The sequence below is a fragment of the Phyllostomus hastatus genome, unplaced genomic scaffold, assembly GCF_019186645.2.
Source record: "Phyllostomus hastatus isolate PE091 unplaced genomic scaffold, TTU_PhHast_1.1 phas_contig_210, whole genome shotgun sequence".
Lineage (NCBI taxonomy): Eukaryota > Metazoa > Chordata > Mammalia > Chiroptera > Phyllostomidae > Phyllostomus > Phyllostomus hastatus.
Genome location: NW_025333737.1, coordinates 11,436,711 through 11,455,786, shown reverse-complemented (window position 1 = coordinate 11,455,786; position 19,076 = coordinate 11,436,711). Strand labels below are relative to the sequence as shown.

The window sequence follows — 19,076 nt, the reverse complement described above, 5'->3', positions numbered from 1 at the left end:
TAAGCAGGGAAAAGATTAAAAAAAAAAAAAAAAGAAAAAGAAAATGGGGCTGAGGGGAGGATGACGGGGTGAGAATAAAAAGATTGCATTTTTCATTCCAAAGAAGCTCTTCTTTCAAAAATGCCTCCACTAGACAATTCCCATTTCCAGCTGGGTGTTTTTCCCTCCCTCCTGGCTCTTGCTCCCCCCTCTCTTCTATCTGCCTCCACTTCCGGATCTTCTCAAAGCTCCCTCGGAGAGAAACTTGGGCCAGTGTACACCCCGTGAACAACTGTCATTTTTGAAAAGCCGCCCAGTCTCTTTGCTGAGATTTTGAAAGACCGACTCCGGGTTAGACTTTCTTTCAGTGAGAGCAAGGAGATAGCAGCAGAGGGAAAGTCAGGGGCTGCCGATGGTAAGAAAAACAGACACATAACACAGACATTTGTGACAAACGCTGGATTTGTAATTGCAGGAAAATACAACTTTCCTGGTCCCTGAGGAAGATGTCAAGAAAACAAAGCAGAGAGCAGGAAACACATGCTTGTATTGTAGCTGCTGGAGTTTCTACGTCAGTGAGGCGTGACCCGGTTTGACCTTGCCAGTCAAGACCTGAGGGATCCAGAGGTGCCAACCAAAGATATGTGAGCAAAATTGGCCAAGCTGGCCGGTTTTGATACGTCAAAGGACGGATGTCTTATGGTTCAAGCAGCCTGTGGGCAGGGAAGAAATCTAAAGGTCAGCCTCTGAGACGCAAGGATAGCAACAACCTGGACGGTTACCTGTGCTCCAGGCAGGCCCTGCCTCCCATCAGCACTCTGAAAGGAACAGGCTTGGTCTGGCTGGCTGGTTTATGGCCCGAAACAGTGACAACCGCGTGTCCCTTGCTCACTGTGCTCTCTCTCGCCTCTGCACTATCCAAGACAGGTGTCATTGTGCGTGACGGAGCCTGGTGCCGGCTCACCCACCGTGATCAGTGGCCGATGACTTGACAGAGACACTTCCCCTGATTATGTTTTAACCCGGATTGTGCCACATTTAGCTACACTGTGAGGAGGAAACAGGAAAGGAGGGAAGGCCAGCGGGTTGAGGACGAAGGCAGAGAGCCTGAGTGTGAGACAGCACGTGGCTAGCCCACCCCACGCACGACGTGTCTTTTATACTTTGACCTCACTAGTTATTGACAGCCAGTGAGCAAACATTGACTGAGTACCCAAAACATTCCAAACACTGTATAAGCTCCAGCTTCCACGGTGTGAAATCCATAAGGAATGACCAGGGGAAAAAGACGGGCCATTACCTATCTCCCATTGGTAATGAGCTGAAGTTACAGAAAGATAATTTCCACTTTCAGCTTCATACCATTACTTATTAGAGTGATGGTAAAAAAAAAAAATCACTCAGACTAATGGTCTCTCCTGCCAGTGGTGAAGAATGCTGATTTGGCTTATTTTACTACCTGCGCCTCTTTTGGTTTGGCAGACGGTTTGCTGATAGGATTATTTTGGAGAGCAGTTAACGTTAGGTAATTATTGGCATGGTAGCCTCCACATATGTCTACCAATCCCTGGTGTTTAAATACTGGCTGTGTTGTGGCTACAAACAGGGACAGTTTGTGCAAGAGATAAACAATTAGCAAAGCCATTCACTGTGTCTTCCTTTGCTGTCCGTTCTAATTATCTGTCTACACTGAGAGCTGGAGCCTTCACTGGCCCTGCCTGTGACAGCAGGCATGTGGGCCTCATCAGTGCCTCAGGTAATGAGCGACGGTCTCTCCCAACAGGGCTCCGAGGGTGACTCCGGTTCACGCTGGCTGATGAGTCTTCCACGTTCCATTTGTAATCTCGCTCGCTATACGAAACAATGCACATGCCTACTAGTAGCATCCCGTGGATGTTTACAATACAGCCTCTGAGTCCAGTCTCAGGGCTACGGCCCGCAGATCTCACTTGGATCTCAAGTATTAGAAGGAAGTGATGACTAAATACCACAACTGTCACGTTAAACCAGCCACGCCAAACTGCTCTGTTCCTTCTTAACACAGCAAGGTCACTGGCCTCCCCCATTGATCTTTGGCTAAATGACCAAGACAATTTCTGATCAGGAAATGTTTTCGTGACACATCCCAGTGTAGAAACAAAGCTCGATAGTGATTGTTGGACAGATGGTTGAGAAAGAGTTTTGCTTTTCTGCTAAAATACTCCTCTGGGATTTCCTTCAGGACCAAAAGAGCATGCGGAAGTTTAAAGCCACAGCAATGAAAGCTGATCTACACTCACAAAAACAAGCAACTCTGCCCAGAGCCCCTCATTCTTAAACCTGCAACAGGCAAATTTTCTAAGGGCAAATGTGCTAGTTCACTGACCCAGACCCCCGTGTTATGAATGCAATAAGGGTAACATTGGAAATGACAATCAATGTCTGAGAAGCAATCACAAGTTGCCTTTTTTTTTTTGCACACAATTAATGATGGAATTGAGAGCCACTTTTTTTTTTCCTAATAGAAAGTCATCAGCCATAGAGTTGCAATTGAAATTCACCACAGTGATGTCAGCCAATAACTCTCTTTTTAATTTCTGGTGGTTTGTCTCCCCCAGGCAGTCGCAGCGCTCCAGAATAATGAGCAAACAGTTACACTGGGCGAGCACTCAGATTTATGGTCTCCTGTGCTCCGGAGGGACTGTTTCCCTGATGACATCTCATTCTGAAATCTCTTGTATTAAGAAAATTGATGGGTGTGGTGCAAAAGTGAACTCTGGATGTGAGTGACATTTAGACAAGTCCGTACTTCAAAACAGAGTCCTCACTCACACAGCAGCTTTCTGCCATTAGCTGGGGATCTTAGCTCTGGCCATCTCGTCTTCTCCAACACTGCCCTTCCCCTTGCCCTTTTACGAAAACATCCTTCTTAACTGTATCCTAAATACGTTTGGTATCTTTTCCTTCTACATGCTATCTTGGGTTTTAAAAACTCTCAGGTAGATTTTTATCTTCTGTGAAAGCATCAAGCCTCAGGTCCTAGTAGACCCAAATCACCAGGGTACTAAAACTGCCTTCCCATCATAACACGCAACAGAAACGGACAAATCAGGTTTTAAATAAAACAGAGCGGTGACCTTATCAGGGAACTGAAGGTTGCCTTTCTGCCCTGGGCTGACCTCTCACTGGGGCACAGGAGTAAGTAAAGGGAAATAGCTGGGTTTTCAGGGAGTAGGCTTGCTTTCTGGAAGGCGCCCAGGTCCGCCCAAAGAGCAGAGTGCCGAATTCGAACCAGCCCCAGAGTTACTGTGTTTGGAAACCTCATTCTGGAAAGCCGAAGTCCAACAGTGGCTTTCCGCATCAGGGCAAAAGAAAGAAAAGAGGGCGGAAATGGACCAGGGACAGAAGTTGGACTATGCAGTGAACAGGAAGCTCAAGGGGGAGAGGCTGGGAAGATTTCTTGGCGATGCTGCTCCATAGAAACTTTTTCTTGCACTGAGCTCTGTCTACTGGGGCTGACCTCAGAGGTCCACAACAGGGAACCTCCGAGGTCCCTGGTGTTGTCTGGGTGCGGAGCGTACTCCGAGCCCAGGGACAGGGATTGTGAGCTGGGTGAAGCCGCCAGGGCCAGGGCCAGGCGGGGGGCAAGAGGGCGCAGGGAGGCCCGGCCGCACAGGCGCTATCCTGCTTGGCGGGTGGGGTCCTTACCTGTTCCAGCGGGCCACCTTCCTCCGGTAATACCGCAGCGTCTCCGGGCTGGCTAGCAGCACGTCTTCAGGTCCAAGGACAGGGGGCTCCTCCGGGACGTTGTACAGCGGGTGGGCGAAGAGGGCCTGCAGCTTGGAGCCCGGGCCACTGCGGCCACTGCGGTCCTGCTCAGTCCCCGGCCGGGCTCGGGAAAAGTTGTGCGCCGCCGTGTGGGGGTCCGAGGCGGCTGCGGCGGAGTTCAGGTCCAGGGAGGAGGCGCGGCGGGCGCACGGGCAGCCCCGCGGACGCTCCCGGGGCCGCAGCTGGCGCTGCACCTGGGGCCAGAGGTGGAAGTAGAGGTCGGCCGACAGCAATGCGCCCAGCAGCAGTAGAGTCAGTAGGCGGTCCCGGCGCAGTCCGGGCATGGCCCCTCCGGGCGCGCGGGCGACTCCGGGGACCCAAGGGGTCTTTGAGCGCGGAGGGCCGCCTGCACTCCAGCGGGCCGGCCGAGGTCACTGCGGTCAATAGGGCTGGAATGCTCACCACGCGGGATAGCTCCGCTTTTGAAGGGTGTCGCTCTTGAACTTGGGGACCCGGTGCAGGGGCTCGAGGTGTCGGTGGGCGTCCCTGCCCTGCGTGTAGTGGAGAACAGGAGATGATGTCTCCCGGGTCCCTGTGTTGCGCACCTTCTCCCCCCCGTACCTGCCCGCCCGGGAGCCCGCAGCAGGTGAAGGGCCGGGGGTGCTGGTGTGGCTGTCCCCGAGAGTGGACGGGCGGCGGGGGGGCCCCAGCGGGCAGGAGCGTGGGTACGGGTGGCGGCGCTCGCCTTTGGGAGGAGCGAGACAGCCGCGGAGCCTGGAGTGTCTCTTCAGAGGATGCTGCCACCCCGTAGCTGCTGTGACTGTTCCCGGGGCTCCTTCTGCGGGCGGCGGGACGCCCGTGCCCCCAGCTCCTCCCGCGAGCTCGTCTGCGCGCCCGACTCCTAGAGGCAGAGGTAGTGCCGGCTCCCCCGCCTGGCCTGGCGCCCGCACCTCCGCCCACTCCCAGCTGGCACCTGCCTCTGGCGCGGCTCGCCAGCCAACTCCGATCCCTCAGCCGGCTCTGCCCTTCCACCTTGTCACCCTATCCTCTCCTCGCGCCCATCCCCCTCACCCCAGGCCTCCCGCTTTCCCTGCCCTACGGTTCAGTCCAGACCATTTGGGGGACTCAAGTGGTGTGTGTGAAAAACCTTTGATATTTCCTTTTTTCTTTTCTTTTCCTTCTTTCCTTCCGTCCTCCCTCCTCCCTTCCTTCTTTTTTAAACAACAAAGACTCTTCCGAAAGCCTTTCTCCTGTGAGATCGATCAGGGGTGTGTGTGTGTGTGTGTGTGTGTGTGTGTGTGTGCGCGCGCGCGCGCGTTTTTTGTCTTTTCTCTGTTTATTCCCACAGGGCACACACTAGATCCATAACAACCACATGTCACGTGGGAGCACAAAATGGGCACTGAGGAAACACCCACTTAGTGAATGAAAAAGTTTGACCTTTACAAATAAGGCACGAGTTTACCTAGAATCTTGGTGATTTCCTGCCTGTATAGAGTTTGATTCCAACTGGGCCTGTGCTTCACAAAGAGGAAATTTTTCCTCCACCCAAGGAGGGAGGGCCCCTTGATGACCCCACTCTGAACTTTTGTATGTAGCGTGGTGGGAAAGTAGTCCCCACCAATGAATCACTGGAGGACACATGGTCGGCTCTCCTGGTCTCCTGTGCAGGAACTTCTACTCCCTACCCCATTCTCCTTTTGAGAAAGAGGGAGGGGGAGGGGGGAGCCCAGCCCCCAACTCCTTGCTCTTGTCCTTGATGACTCAGTAGGAGAAGGAAGGCTCAGTCTGACCGCGTTGGTGGCCCCGCCTTCCTGAATGTTCAGGAAAATAGATCTTTGCCTTGAGCTGCTTGTCCAAGTGGCGAAGCTTCCCATGCGTGTTAATCCCACTTTTTCCCTCCTTCTCTGGCTGGAGGCAAGACCCTCAGACACACTTGCACTGGTGCATTCAGACTAGAGTTCTTCCCACCTTGGGTTCAGTGAGGGATTCCTGTGGCCTTCGCCAGCCCCTCATCTGTAAAGGAAGACAGCAACAGAACTTTCTCCACAGGGTTATTGTGTGGCTTCAATGAGTTAAAGTATATAACTTGCTTAGAACAGCCAGCCCCAGAACAGTGTGAAATGTGTTTGCTAGAAATATGCTTACTTCTTGGTTTCTGTAGTACACAGCAGTAGGACAGACTGTTCATGAGTGGAACAAAAACAGCAAAGTCTGGGAAAGGAATATACCAGGAAGGGACCCTTTTCAGGAGCACATCGTGGCCTGACTGCCAAGTCCAAGTGCAAAAGCCCAAGATGATAGGCTTGCCAGCTGCTCCATTCAGCTGGGTATAGTGAAGGGCATCTTCAGGGTTTCTTGAAACACTTCCTTCTTGTCATCTGGAATTAAATTTTAACTGGTCTTTAGTATCTTTTCAGCTTCTGACACGTCTTGGCCAATGAATGAGGGAGTCAGGTATTGAACTAGGTGGTAAACGGACTTACATTTTCCCAGGCTGGCAAAGGACGTGGATGTGAAGCCATCACAAGTCTTGTGACTTCCATTCACCCCATCCCTGGGGTTATGCTTCCTGAGTGGACTCTATTATCTGGGCTCAATTCAGGAAAAAAATATTCCTCACATTTTCCCTGCCTTCTAAAGGTCAAGGGCAAAACTGTATGTGGAAGTCAGATATTAAGCGTGAATGCGGTTGGGGTGGGAGAGTGGAAATTCTAGAGGCGGGATGGGCCAGTCAGATGCCACGCTCCTCAAGGTTTGTTTAAATCTCTCCTTTTCCCCCCAAGAAAGGAGCCTTTCCCTTCGGTCCCTGCTCCAACTCCTCACATCTTGGCTCCTGGCTTCTCTGCCGGGCTCCTGTACACACCCTCAGTTCACACCCTGGTTATTCCTGGCGGCTGTTTCCTAGGACCCATCATTCTGCTTCAAGCCTCCCGTTGCAAATTTGTCCCCCTTTTGCTCTTGAATGTCCCCAGAGCCCCATTTCTTTCTTGGACTCTTGCGAAGAGGTTCCTAACTGGTCTCACATACAACATGTCTCCTGCCTACCAGCATCTTTTATGGTTGTTAGAGAAACAAAAAACTTCTCTGTACCTATGAGACAATTAAGAAAAAATACCAGGTAGGTCACTGAGCTGATTAAGGATCTGTGGCACGCAGGCTTTCATGTGTTTTCAAAATGGTCCACTTCAGTGCCCACCCTGTGTTCTCATATAATCGGAAGTCTTGCCGGGGTGACCTTCGCAGCATTCAGGTACCACCACGATGTTCTCAGGGCTGAAAAGTCATCATAACTTCTCATTGCCTCTGGATTAGTCACTCCTGATGTGACTTTCCATGGTTTGGCTTTTGTCTGCTTTTCCAGCCTCATCTCCCACACATCCTTTAAATGACCCCCCAGTGTCCTCCCCATAATACTTCCTGTACTTCCCCAAGTGCTTTATATTTTCACAGATGTGCCCTTAACCAAAAGCTCTCTCCTATTTCCCCATCTGGGGAATGTCCATGGTCTACACAAGCATTGGCCACTTGTCCCATTTTCTCTGACACTCAGTGTGATGTGTGGTCATGAACCCTCACAGCTGTTTGCTCGCCCCCCTGTAAAGTATTGACTGTGTTGTGACTAGATGTTTGTATGTGTTATGGGTTGACTTATGTCCCCCCAAAATGTACATGTTGAAATCCTAACTCTTAGAACAGAATGTGATCTTATTTTGAAATAGGATTGTGGCAGATGCCATTAGTAAAGATGGGGTCATACTGCAGGAGAGTGAGCCCTGAATCAAATATGACTGGTGTCCCTATAAAAAGGGGGACGTTTGGACACCAGCATATGCACACAGGGTGAAGTCCCCCGTGTGAAGATGAAGGCAGAGACCAGTGACACTTCTGCAGGCCAAGGAATGTCAAAGATTGGCAGTGACCCCCCCTGAAGCTATTGCAGGCCCCTGAATGTCAAAGATTGGCAGTGACCCCCCTGAATCTATTGCAGGCCCCTGAAGCTAGGCAAGGGTCCTGCAATAGATTCTCCCTCAAGACCTAACTCGGAAGAGACCAACCCTGCCAACACCTTGACCCTAGACTTCCAGCCTCCAGGACTGGGAGACAGTACATTTCTGTTGTTTCTGCCACTCACTTTGTGGTGCTTTGCTGCAGCAGACTTTGCGACCTAACACAGTGCGCATGTCTGCCTTCCTCCCTGGAGAATGACCCCTTCAGTGCGGGGGGCAAGTGTTACTTACAGCTCTGAGGACAGGCCCTATCACCTGGGGAATGCTTAAGAAATGTTAGCTGAGTGATTGGAGGGACCTAAGGCCATCTCTGCAATGGTAGCATCTTCCACAGGGTCTTGTACACAGTAGGGGCTTAACTTTTAGTGACAATAAAATAACATATTTTGGACCTTGGGGGAGACATAGAAGAAATAAACAACATGCTTCCTGCCTACCAGCATCTTTGATGATTATTAGAGAAGCAAAACCTCTCTGTACCTATGAAACAATTAAGAAAAAATGCCAGGTACGTCACTGAGCTGATTAAGGATCTGTGGCACGCAGGCTTTCATGGGGGCAAGTGCCAAGGGCACTCACTAAATATCATGCTCTCCACCTCCAGGAATCCGAACACAAAAACAACAGAGTCAACAGTCAAACACAAGAGTTCCTCAGTACATTCTGTTTTTGTCTTGAGTATGTTCATACGTTGCTTAAAAAAGACCGTTTCTTGTTTGTGCAGTTGGACTGAAATTCCTCAAGTACAAGGCCAGCAGGCTTTCTCCTTCTTTTTCTTGCTTTCCTAGGACCTTGTACACAGAAAGGTGTACCGCCAAGAATAAACAAATTTCTGCAGAGTAAATGGTCTTTGTGTAGGTGGGTCTATGTGTGCTCATGTATGTGGGGAGTGGTTTAAGAGGGGTATTTAAAATAGAACTCTAGCCCCAGATAAGTGTTAGCTATTATATTTAGTTAGACTACCCGAACCTTAGGACTTGTAGTGGAGCTGTGGAAAGAGCAATGGGTAAGAGACATAAAGTAGAATAACCGTGCTAATTGCAGGCAGCTCTGTTCCTCAGGCTCTGTCACTGTATGGATGAGTGTGAGGGCAGTAATGCCTTTCCCTGCTGGCTGTCTCGGTCATGAGTGGGGGAGGCAGGAGAAGTTCAAGTACCCTACGAGACAGATCCTGGACGGAGTGCAATGCACAGCCTCATATGGATTTAGTGTTATACTCAGTCTCTTCTCTTATTCTGAACTAGAAAGTCCAGAAGTTTCTAGTCATGAGCAAAACATGATGCCTGGACATAGGCCAGAGGTGTCTCAAAGCACTGTCTATGGCTCTGAATTACCAGTTTATAAAAATGCAAATTCCAATGTCACACCCTGGATCTAGTGAATCAGAAGCTTTGGAAGTGGAGCCCGGAATGTGCAATTTCAACATGCAGAGTCTTATAAGCTTATGAGCTTCTGTACAGCCTGAAGTCCAATTATGATACACACGGAGGATTGGGAATCACTGGTTGAGAGGATAGTGCTAAAGAGAACAGAGTCATAGATTTGGTTACAAATTGTCTAGCTAGGATCCAGTGTCTAGTTCTGACTTGTGTCATGAGGTCATAACAGGGCTCGAGAGAAAATGTGTGTTTGGCCTAGCACAGTCCTCACTGTTACTGGGGAGAGCCAAACAACTCATCCACCAACAACCAACCAACACACAGCCCTGCCGTCTGCTCTTTGCAAATGGTGGGTATACAGCGCTGTCTTGTACAGGAAGCCATGGCTCCACGTACCAGTGCCTTCCCTGGGCCTCAGCTTCCTCATCTGAAACACGACTGATCTCTAAGGTCCCTTTCAGTTCTAAAAAAAAAATGATCATTTGCAATTTTTTATTGTACTAGCATGTAATAACCAAGCTTGTTTTGTACAACTTTGTTTCCAGCATAACCCACATGGCTGAGATTCTGTACAAAGTGTAAGAGCACTGACTGGGAGTCGGGAAGCTGAGACCGTGGTCCTGGCTCCGTCAGGAACCAGCTTGGTGACATTTCATGTCTCTGCCTTCATTGTCCTCACACGTAAAATGAGTCCTTTAGGCTAAATAATTTCGTAGTCCTCTTCCAGAATAAATTTCCTTCAGGAATAAGGATGAGATATGAATGAAAACTAAGGGATTCTTTGTCAGCAATGAAAGATATGAATACTTATGTATGACACGTGTGTGTGTGTGTGTGTGTATAGCAGTATAATACTATACTGGTAAATTTCAAAACTGGCAAAATAATTGTTGGTATTTTTTTTTTAGGTTTTATTTTTAGAGAGGGGAAGGGAGAGAGAAAGAGGGAGAGCAACACTGATGTGAGAGGGACACGTTGATTGGTTGCCACTCATAGGTCCCCGACTGGGGACCGTGCCAGCAACCCAGGCATGTGCCCTGACCAGGAATTGAACCGGCGACCCTTCAGTTTGCAGGCCAGTGCTCACTCCACTGAGCCACGCCAGCCAGGGCTGTTGATACTATTTATGGATAAGTACATATGTGGTAAAATTACAAAAACCTGCATGTGAATGGTGAACACCCAGTTCAACACAGTGGTTGGAAATGAGGCTGAAGTGAGAGAAATGGGGCTGTTGACTGGACACGGGCTCCAGTAGTGTCTGCAATGAATTATTTCTTAGAAAAGCGATCTGAAGAATATGTTACAAAATGTTAAAATTAAACAAGGTTGGGTGGTAAATACATGGAACTTGGTTGTATTATTCTCCAAACTTACAAGATTTCATTAAAAATGATTCAATTTAACTTGTGGTCTCATATCCCGGCCTCATAGTCTGTCTTCTTAAAGAGATGATTGAACTAACGTGTTGAGCCTTGCTATTACGGTGAGGCAGGTTAATAAAGGTCAGCAGCCAGGAAATTTACACGCCCCCCCCCTTTTTGAAACAGGATCTCTGATAGAGGGCAAAGAATATGTATAAGAATAACCTTGACTTAAATAAGCTGTATTTATATTTTGAATCTGAAGAAATTCTTACACTCACGTGTAGCTGCTTTCAAATGATGTAATTCTTCTTAGCAGCACTCTGTACGTGTTATGTGAGCTTTATACACTAGACAAACAACTGATGGGTTTTCTTTGCTTCAGTTTTTACTACCTTGACAGCACGTCTACTTTCAGAAGGTGGGAAGCTGGGATTTTGGAAGTCTTTAGAGTGTCATGTCTTAAAGCATTTTAACTGTTGTGTAGCAACTCATAATCTGGTATACGAATTCATAGCTAGTGGGTGAGACAAACATTAGGCAAATGTTACACAAATAAATATCTTGGCCTGGCTCAAAGGTCAGTCTCAGAACATCAATACAGCTAAAATAAATAGAAATGACTCCAAAAAGCTTTGAGAATTAACATAGGTCTTGACTTCAAAGTGGGTGGGGAAGTGAGAATTCTTTTAGTGAGGTGTGTGATGACCCTCCACCTTTCTGAACATCTTTAATAACATCTCTCTCTCTCTTCACAGAGTCTTTGCTTTGCGGTCTCACCTTCTGCCTTTCTTCCTCTCCACCCCCACCCCACCACTGCACCCCACCAAACTCCCTCCTGAGTCCTTGCCAATGTGGGGCAATCTGTTCTCCCCCTGCTGGCTGCCATCCTCATTCCCCCTTCATTTCTTACATAATTCAGCTCAGCAGAGGTCAAGTAGCTGGCTGGTAATTTCAGAATCCTTCCTTTCTAAATGGAGGATTTTGAATATCTGTGATACACTATTATAATAGTTTAGCCCCATCAGACCAAAACAAACAAACAAAAAACCAAAAAAACCCCAACCAGTTGTGATAAGTTCAATTAACTTATGTCTTCATGCTGCTTTTGTTTTTTTAATTTGGAAGTGAGGATGAAAGGTGGGAAAGATGATTCACCGTTCTGAAAACAAGGAGATGACTGTAGCCCATTTCTGTGGCCACGCCCTCTTGCCTCTGGGTGAGACTGAGGCCCGCACTTCACAAGCTCCAGCTGTGTTCACCGGACAGTCAGGAAAAGGCAAAGGGCCACTCTCCTTCAGTTCTTCCCAAGACGTATGGTGACCATATTTTATGAACTAAAAATCTGAGCTTAGGATCCAACTCGTGGTTCTACACGTGCTCTTACAATGAGGAGGGGCATGAAAGAAAAGCATGATTCTCCTATCTCTGAAAATACAGGACCAATAGCTGCCACGGCCAGGCCCATATGCCAAGTCCCCATTTCCTTTCGGCGTTCTAGATGCAGCCTTGGAGAGATGAGTCAGTGATCAGGACTGGAGCCTGTGGCTGTAGGTCTAGATAAACCATCTCCAGAGGTGAGTGCTCAGCTTTGCTGAAGAAGGCAGTGACTCTGACTTGCAGATCTCCTGTGTCATCAGAGAGGGCTCAGCTGCACCTTACTTTCACGATGCAATATTTAATTACATAAACAATACACAAATATTGTATAATATTTGGGCAATATGCAAGGTTTAAAGGAAGAAGTGGAAACCCTTCCCTTTTTTCTCCCTCTTTCTCATTCCTTCCCTGGAGGTAAATACTGTTGGTTGGATACAAATCCTTTCTTATTTTTTCCTTTTTCAAAAATTACATTTTATTGTTTATGCTATTACAGTTGTCCCAATTTTCTCCCTTTATCCCTCCACCCAGCCACCCCCAACTCCTTTCAATATATTATCTACTTGAATAGTTTCTCCTCTACCTAGCCAGAAATTAAAGAAAAGCAAGTGAAAATAATTGAAAGGAGTAATTTCTTTTTATCATATTTTCATTGCTGCAAATGAATAAAAATATCCAGAATTCGCTAGGGCTTGAGAAGGAATTTTAAATGGGAGCCTTGGTTCTGAAAGTTAATTTGGTATTGTAAATGCATTTAGATTTTATGTCAGTCAGGGTCAGTCAGGAGACTGAAAACACACCAGTTATTTGAACAAGAAAATTTTAATCAAAAGAACTGTTAACTAATGAAAGTGATAAGACACCTCTAGAGGATCCAGAAGTCGCATGTGCAAAAAAGAAGCTCTATTTTTAGGCTGAGAAAAGTGGACAATGAGGAATTAAGGACTCAGGGGCTTCCAACATCTTCAACCCAAGGCTGAGATTTAGACTCCTTTGAAGACCCTGGGTCCACCACTGGCAAGCCCAGCCACAGGTGGTGGAGAGACGTTCCACACGGCAGCCACACTGATCTGCAGGTGTGCCCGTGGGAAGGGGAGACATGCCGGAGGCAGTGGCCAGAGCTATGGTGGAAACAGCTACAGGGTGTGGGGGGTGTGGCCCGAGAGTGTTGTTGGAGCGGGTCCGTGAGAGCTGCTGGGCTCCCGTGCTTCATAAAAAGATGGAGGACTGACCGGGACCTACAAGGGATGCAACTTCCTGCCCCCTTTGGGTTGCACTGTTCCTCCATTGCCCTCTCTTATCAAAGCCTGTCGTTGTGCAAACACGCAGAGGAGAACTGTTTGCAGCGTCCAGCTCCTGGTTCACAGAACTGGGAAGGAAGGGTCAATTTGGAGCTGAGAGACAATAACTTGGTAACTGGCATGGACTTGGACTTCAGAATTCCACTTTTAAAAATGTAAGGAGATAATTAAGGGTGTTCATAAGATTTAGATAAAGAATTGTCCTTGCGGTATAGAAAAAATGGAAACAGCTCAACGTACAACAATTAAGAACTGCTTGAGCGAAATGTGGTCATCTACGAGACAAAGCCAGACTCATTGACTATTATATTATTAGGTGAAATGTGTTAATAACTTTTACATTATGACTCATTAAAATATATTTGCACATATATTTCTTTCTCTTTTTTTGTTAAAATACCACTAACAAGGTTAGTGGTACTTTTTAAAAAAGATTTTATTTATTTATTTTTAGAGAGGGAAGGGAGGGAGAAAGAGAGAAAGAGAGAGAAACATCAATGTGTGGTTGCTGGGGGCTGTGGCCTGCAACCCAGGCATTTGCCCTGACTGGGAATCGAACCTGCAACACTTTGGTTCACAGCCCGCGCTCAATCCACTGAGCTATGCCAGCCAGGGCCCTGTACATATATTTCTATGTGTGTGAGGAAAGACTTTGAAAGGCATGGTATCTTATTCATCAACGCCTTGGTTTAATACACGGCTCATTGTTATTCTATAAACATTTACTGAACAAAGATATTGCTTCAGCTTCCCAGGGCTGCTGGAACTCACTTGGTAGCTTGAAATAACAGAAATTTATTCTCTCACAATTCTGAACGCCTGAAGTCTGAATTCCAGGGCCACGCTCCCTCTGGAGGCTGTGGTGGAGAATCCTCTCTTGCCTCTTCCATGTTCTGAAGGTTCCAGGTTTCCCTTGGCTTGTAGCTCCGTCATTCCAAACTCTGCCTCCTTCTTTCATGGCCTTTTCCTCTGTCTGTGGGTTTTCTTCTTATAAGACCTTTCATCATTGGATTTAGGGGCTTCCAGATAATCCATGATGATCTTATTTTTGAGATCCTTAATGTAATTACATTGGTAAAGAAGAGCCTTAATGTAATTACATGGGACAAAACTTTTAAGGGGGTGGGTGAGCCCCATCCAACCCACTACCTGTATGAATAAATACATGGCAACATTTTGCAATGGCTTCCTGGTGTGGTAGGATTTATGGACAATATTAATTTTGTTTTTTCTTTCTTTCTTTTGCTTGCCAGAATTTTTACAATTTTATGTAAACATCTTTATATTCTTTTTGAAATATAAAGAAAATTAAAAAGTAGTTGGCATATGAAAAATGGGGGACTACATGGAGAAGAACTCTTTTTGTTGCCTTGAAGATATAGCTGAGACCATAGCTCACACGACCCCAGATGACTGTACCTGTTTAGAGAAGGAAACAGTAGAGAAAATAAAGAAGCTCAGGAGGAGGGGCCAATTCATCACATGAGACCGGTGCTCCAGGGCAACCTGAAGAGTTCCCAGATGAAAGCTGGGCACAGGGAAGCTGGTAACCGGAAATCCACGCTTAGGCTTCTGGGCACCCGTGTGGAGCAAACTCGTGGCCTGGGTAGCCCCACGTCTGGAGCGGCAGACCGTCTGGAGGCTCCTTGTGTCGTTATTCAGTGCAGGCCTCCTCCTCCTCCCTGCCTCCCCGTTCACTTGCTGCAATTCATTGGTGAATTCCTAGGAAGTCGCTGTGCACTAACCTAGGCAGGTGTTGTATAAAATACGAGGATGAAAAGCATTTTAAAAGCTATAATGTCTTTTTATTTAGAGAGGTGATCTTTCCAAAAGGAAAGAAAGGGATTCATAGGATCCAGGCATAATTATCTTTTTATTTCTCTTAAAGCTGTAGATGTTTTATGTTTTATTTCCAGTCTCTTTTGAGGATTAATTTTTTTTTGGTTGTTGTTGTTGTTCTAAGGCTGGAAGTTGAAAGCTAGCCTGAAACATGGGTAGGGGATAATTAAAAAAAAAAAAAAATCACCCTGGCTGGCGTAGCTCAGTGGATTGAGCGCGGGCTGGGAACCAAAGTGTCCCAGGTTCGATTCCCAGCCAGGGTACATGCCTGGGCTGCAGGCCATAACCCCCAGCAACCGCACATTGATGTTTCTCTCTCTCTCTCTCTCTCTCTCTCTATCTCTATCTCTCTCTCTATCTCCCTCCCTTCCCTCTCTAAAAATAAATAAATAAAATTAAAAAAAATCAGGTTTACTAAAAACTAGTGATCACCTATTAATCAAAGAAAAAGGAGAGCATCCGTTAGTATTTTTAAAAATCACTGCTGATTTCAGATTGACACTTATTAACAAGGATGTTAACATATTAAGATGTCAGTCAAAATGTTATGAATGAATAACAATAAATGGATTAATAGAAATGTAAAAACATACCATTCTTTTTAAACTAAGACAGGAGTTGGCAAATTTTTTTCTGATAGTATTTCAGACTTTCTAGGCCAGATGGTTCCTGTCACAGTGAGACAACTCTGCCGCTGTAGCATGAAAGCAGCCACAGACAATGCATACACTGACAGCGTGGCTGTGTTCCAATAAAACTTCATTTATAAAAACAGGTGGTGGGCCAACTTCAAGTCCACGGGTGGTAGTGTGCTGACCCTTGAAAAAACCATCAGAAAGTTGCAATAGTGTCCCAGTGATACGAGCTCTCTAGTGTTGGGGCAAGCAGGTTTTTCATCTGTTTTGTTGTTTTTCTTGTAAGAAGGAAGTGACAACACATTTGCACATATGTATACTTTTCTTGGAAGATTAATTTGGGCTAAATGATCGACATAAAAGGAAGTAAGAGAAAAAAAGCCTCTGTCTTTGTGAAAGAAATGGTTAGATTCTCAGAAACAAGAATCTTTTCAATTAATTCTATTTGGCAAGAATCTATACAATTAATTCTATTGGCCATTATGTTCTGGGAACAGGTTTAGCACTTGCTTTATGAATTCATCTTATTATACAGAGTTTTTGCCATATGGAGTTATGTGTTGAATGACTGTGGTTTATGCTATAATCTAGCTGAATCTGGAAAATAATCAGTAATGACATACACAAAGGAGCTTGTTTACTTTTTCCTACATCATATTTGATTACAAAATATAATTTAACAGGAAAGTAAGGCAATAGAAATGGAGGATATTTGGGAGGGGCTGTTGATGAGATATAGTTATAGTCTGGGTTGACTGAAATAAAAAACCAGGAAGGACTGAGCACATTCATTGGGAAGTGAATTGCTTTGGGTATGAATACCGGCACTTGGTAGTTCTGTTTTGTATCTGGTAGTTTTCACTGAGGAAACATCAGCCTCTTACCTCTTCCCTGTAGTGCTTAGTAAATGCTTATTTAACCAAATCAAATAATATGTGTTAACTCAGGCAACCTTGTAATATCCTCTGCAACAAGCTGGGTCATCTGGGAAGCAGATGCTGAAAAGGAGTTAGCTGTGCAAATGATTTACTGGGTTGGGCGGGGCAGGGGGGTCTCTGACTGCTATGCAGATCTGATCGGCTCTATGAGCCCAGTGGAGGTTCTGGAGCAGAGTGCCTGCCAAAGGAGCCTTGTGTTGGTGGGAATTGTGTACCGTACTTTGCTCAGTCATTGGCAGAGCTGCCCTGACAGGAAGTGAGCTACCATTGCCCTACTCGGTTAACCGCCTTACAAGTTGAGATGGACCATCAGGGAGGTAACAGCTAGAGACTGTCAGCCAAGCCCACTCCTGACACAGTGCGTCCTTTCTTGAAGGGAGGTCTGGGTGGCACAGTGCTAGGTTTGACACATTCTTTCAATTTTCTGACTCTTCCTTTCAAGTCTCACTACCTGACTTGTCTTTCTCTGTCCTTTGCATTGAGGTTCTCCAGAAATCTCTTTTTATTCTTCTCCTCCATTCTATAGATTTTTTAAAGAAGATTTCTTCTACTTCTATAGCTCTTATGTAGCCTCTTATTATCTTCTATTCCAGGGTTTACTTATAAGTTGGTAATAACTTGATGTATCAGTTAAGTTTACATTTGGGGACATAAAATATACAACCTAAATAACAACTGTTTTACTGTAAAACAAACCTGGATGGCCTCAGCCTAGAGCTGGTATGGTGGTTCCACGTTAATCAGAAACCTAGGATCTTTTTATCATTCTACTCTAAAATCCTAGTGTATGGCTTTCATATTCAAGTTCACATCATAGCCAAAATGGCTGTCACAGCTCCAGCTATCATATCCTTGACCTTAGCAGAACAAACTGGAAGACTGGAAGATCAGATATATTCCCATTTGAGTCATCCAAGTTAAAGTGGTTTTCCTTGAAGTCCTGCATGACATTTTTATTTGCGTCTTTGGTCACAACATGGTCACATGGCCACACCTAGCTACAAGGGAAGATGGAAAATGTAGATTTAAAAAAAAACATTCTAGCAACTGCAAGAAAGAAAAACAAGTATGAAGAAGATTAGAATGAATGTCGAGCACGCACAGTATCAGTCATACTCCCAAATCTATGCTTCCAGGTCGTGTCTTTCTTCCAAGTTTTGGAAACATTTTCTGTCTACTAAACATTTCCACTTGGATGTCCCAAAGGCAACTCAATTTGAACATTGTGCCAAACTGAACTCCATTATATTAGCCCTCAGTGATCATCATGCCTCTCCTTCTAAATAATTATTCCATCAGCTACTTGGTCAACCAATAGCTCTTATTTCCTCCTCTTCTCTTTCCCTTACTTTTCCAGAATCAGCCTGTCTCGTAGTCTTATAAATTATTTCTAATTATTTTTCAACAGTACCTTTTTTTCCCCCATTGCCACTGCCAGAATTCTGGTTCAGGATCTCATCATTTTTCAGTTAGAGGATTTTTATGCTGCTTTATTTACCTTTTGATCCATTCTTCATGCTGTAGCTAAAGCTATTTTTTGCAAAATGTAAATCTGATCACGTTCTTCCACAGCTTGAAATCTTACACTATCCACACCATAAAGGTGGGACTCTCTGGGGAGGCATGTCTCCTGTCTGATGACTGCTCCCACTTTGCTTTGTCTCTGACCACTTCCTGCTGGGTCTCATCTGTGTTGTAGGTAGAGACCTACATGCCATTGTGAAATACCCGGCATACCCAGATAAGCCTCTTTAAGTCATAAATATTAAATTCTGTCTTACCTGTCTGCACAGTGTTCCCCACGTGGGAGCTCTAGCTAGGTTGGTACTCATGGTCTTTTACTAAAGCTTGAAGAGGATCTTAATCTTTATGAAGATGACAAAAATTTGGCTGATTTTAATGGGGAAATGATGGGTTTGGATTTCAATATGTTGCATTAAATGATGGTATGAAATCTGAGCGCAAACATCTAGGGTGTGGGGAATCTGGGGGAGACATTTGGAGATAAGAGTTTTGATGAGATCAGCATATATATATTCACTGGGATTAGATGAGGTAGAAAATTTTGGAAGAATGTGTCAATGTTTTTTGGCTGCATGTGATAGCCTTATGGGCAATAGTTGCTCACTTACTCCTAGACCTGTCGTTATTCAAGACTGCATAGTTGAAGCATTGGCAGTTTTTGTATGTCAGGGAGTGATCTTGGCTTGTAGGCTCTGTTCTTGACCTTCACTCATGCTGGTAAGATGACATAGCTCAATGCTTCAAAATCTTATGTGATAATGTTCCAAGAAAGATGAGATGGGTAGGAAGAAAGGATTTTCTCCTTATGTGCTTCTTTTCTAAGAAGTAAAATTTTACCCTGAACTTCTTGGAAGTCTTCACAGGCCACATGCCATCTCTCCCCGAATCACTGTCAAATGGAATTAGTTTGCCATGTCGGGTTCAGCACTTTGTTCTGTTAATACGATAGAAAGTGAGAATGGCAACCCTAAGTGTTTGCC

General features: G+C 45.7%; 1 protein-coding gene across 1 annotated transcript in view; it reads right to left on the bottom strand.

Moving 5' to 3' along the window:
• FAM20A (FAM20A golgi associated secretory pathway pseudokinase) overlaps positions 1–4,686 on the bottom strand; it is a 31,386-nt gene extending 26,700 nt beyond the window's left edge. The window contains exon 1 of the mRNA XM_045836631.1: positions 3,667–4,686. Within this exon, the coding sequence (XP_045692587.1) occupies positions 3,667–4,070 (404 nt within the window). The 5' untranslated portion in view covers positions 4,071–4,686. The remainder of the gene's footprint in view (positions 1–3,666) is intronic.
• Between the last annotated feature and the right edge of the window lie 14,390 nt (positions 4,687–19,076).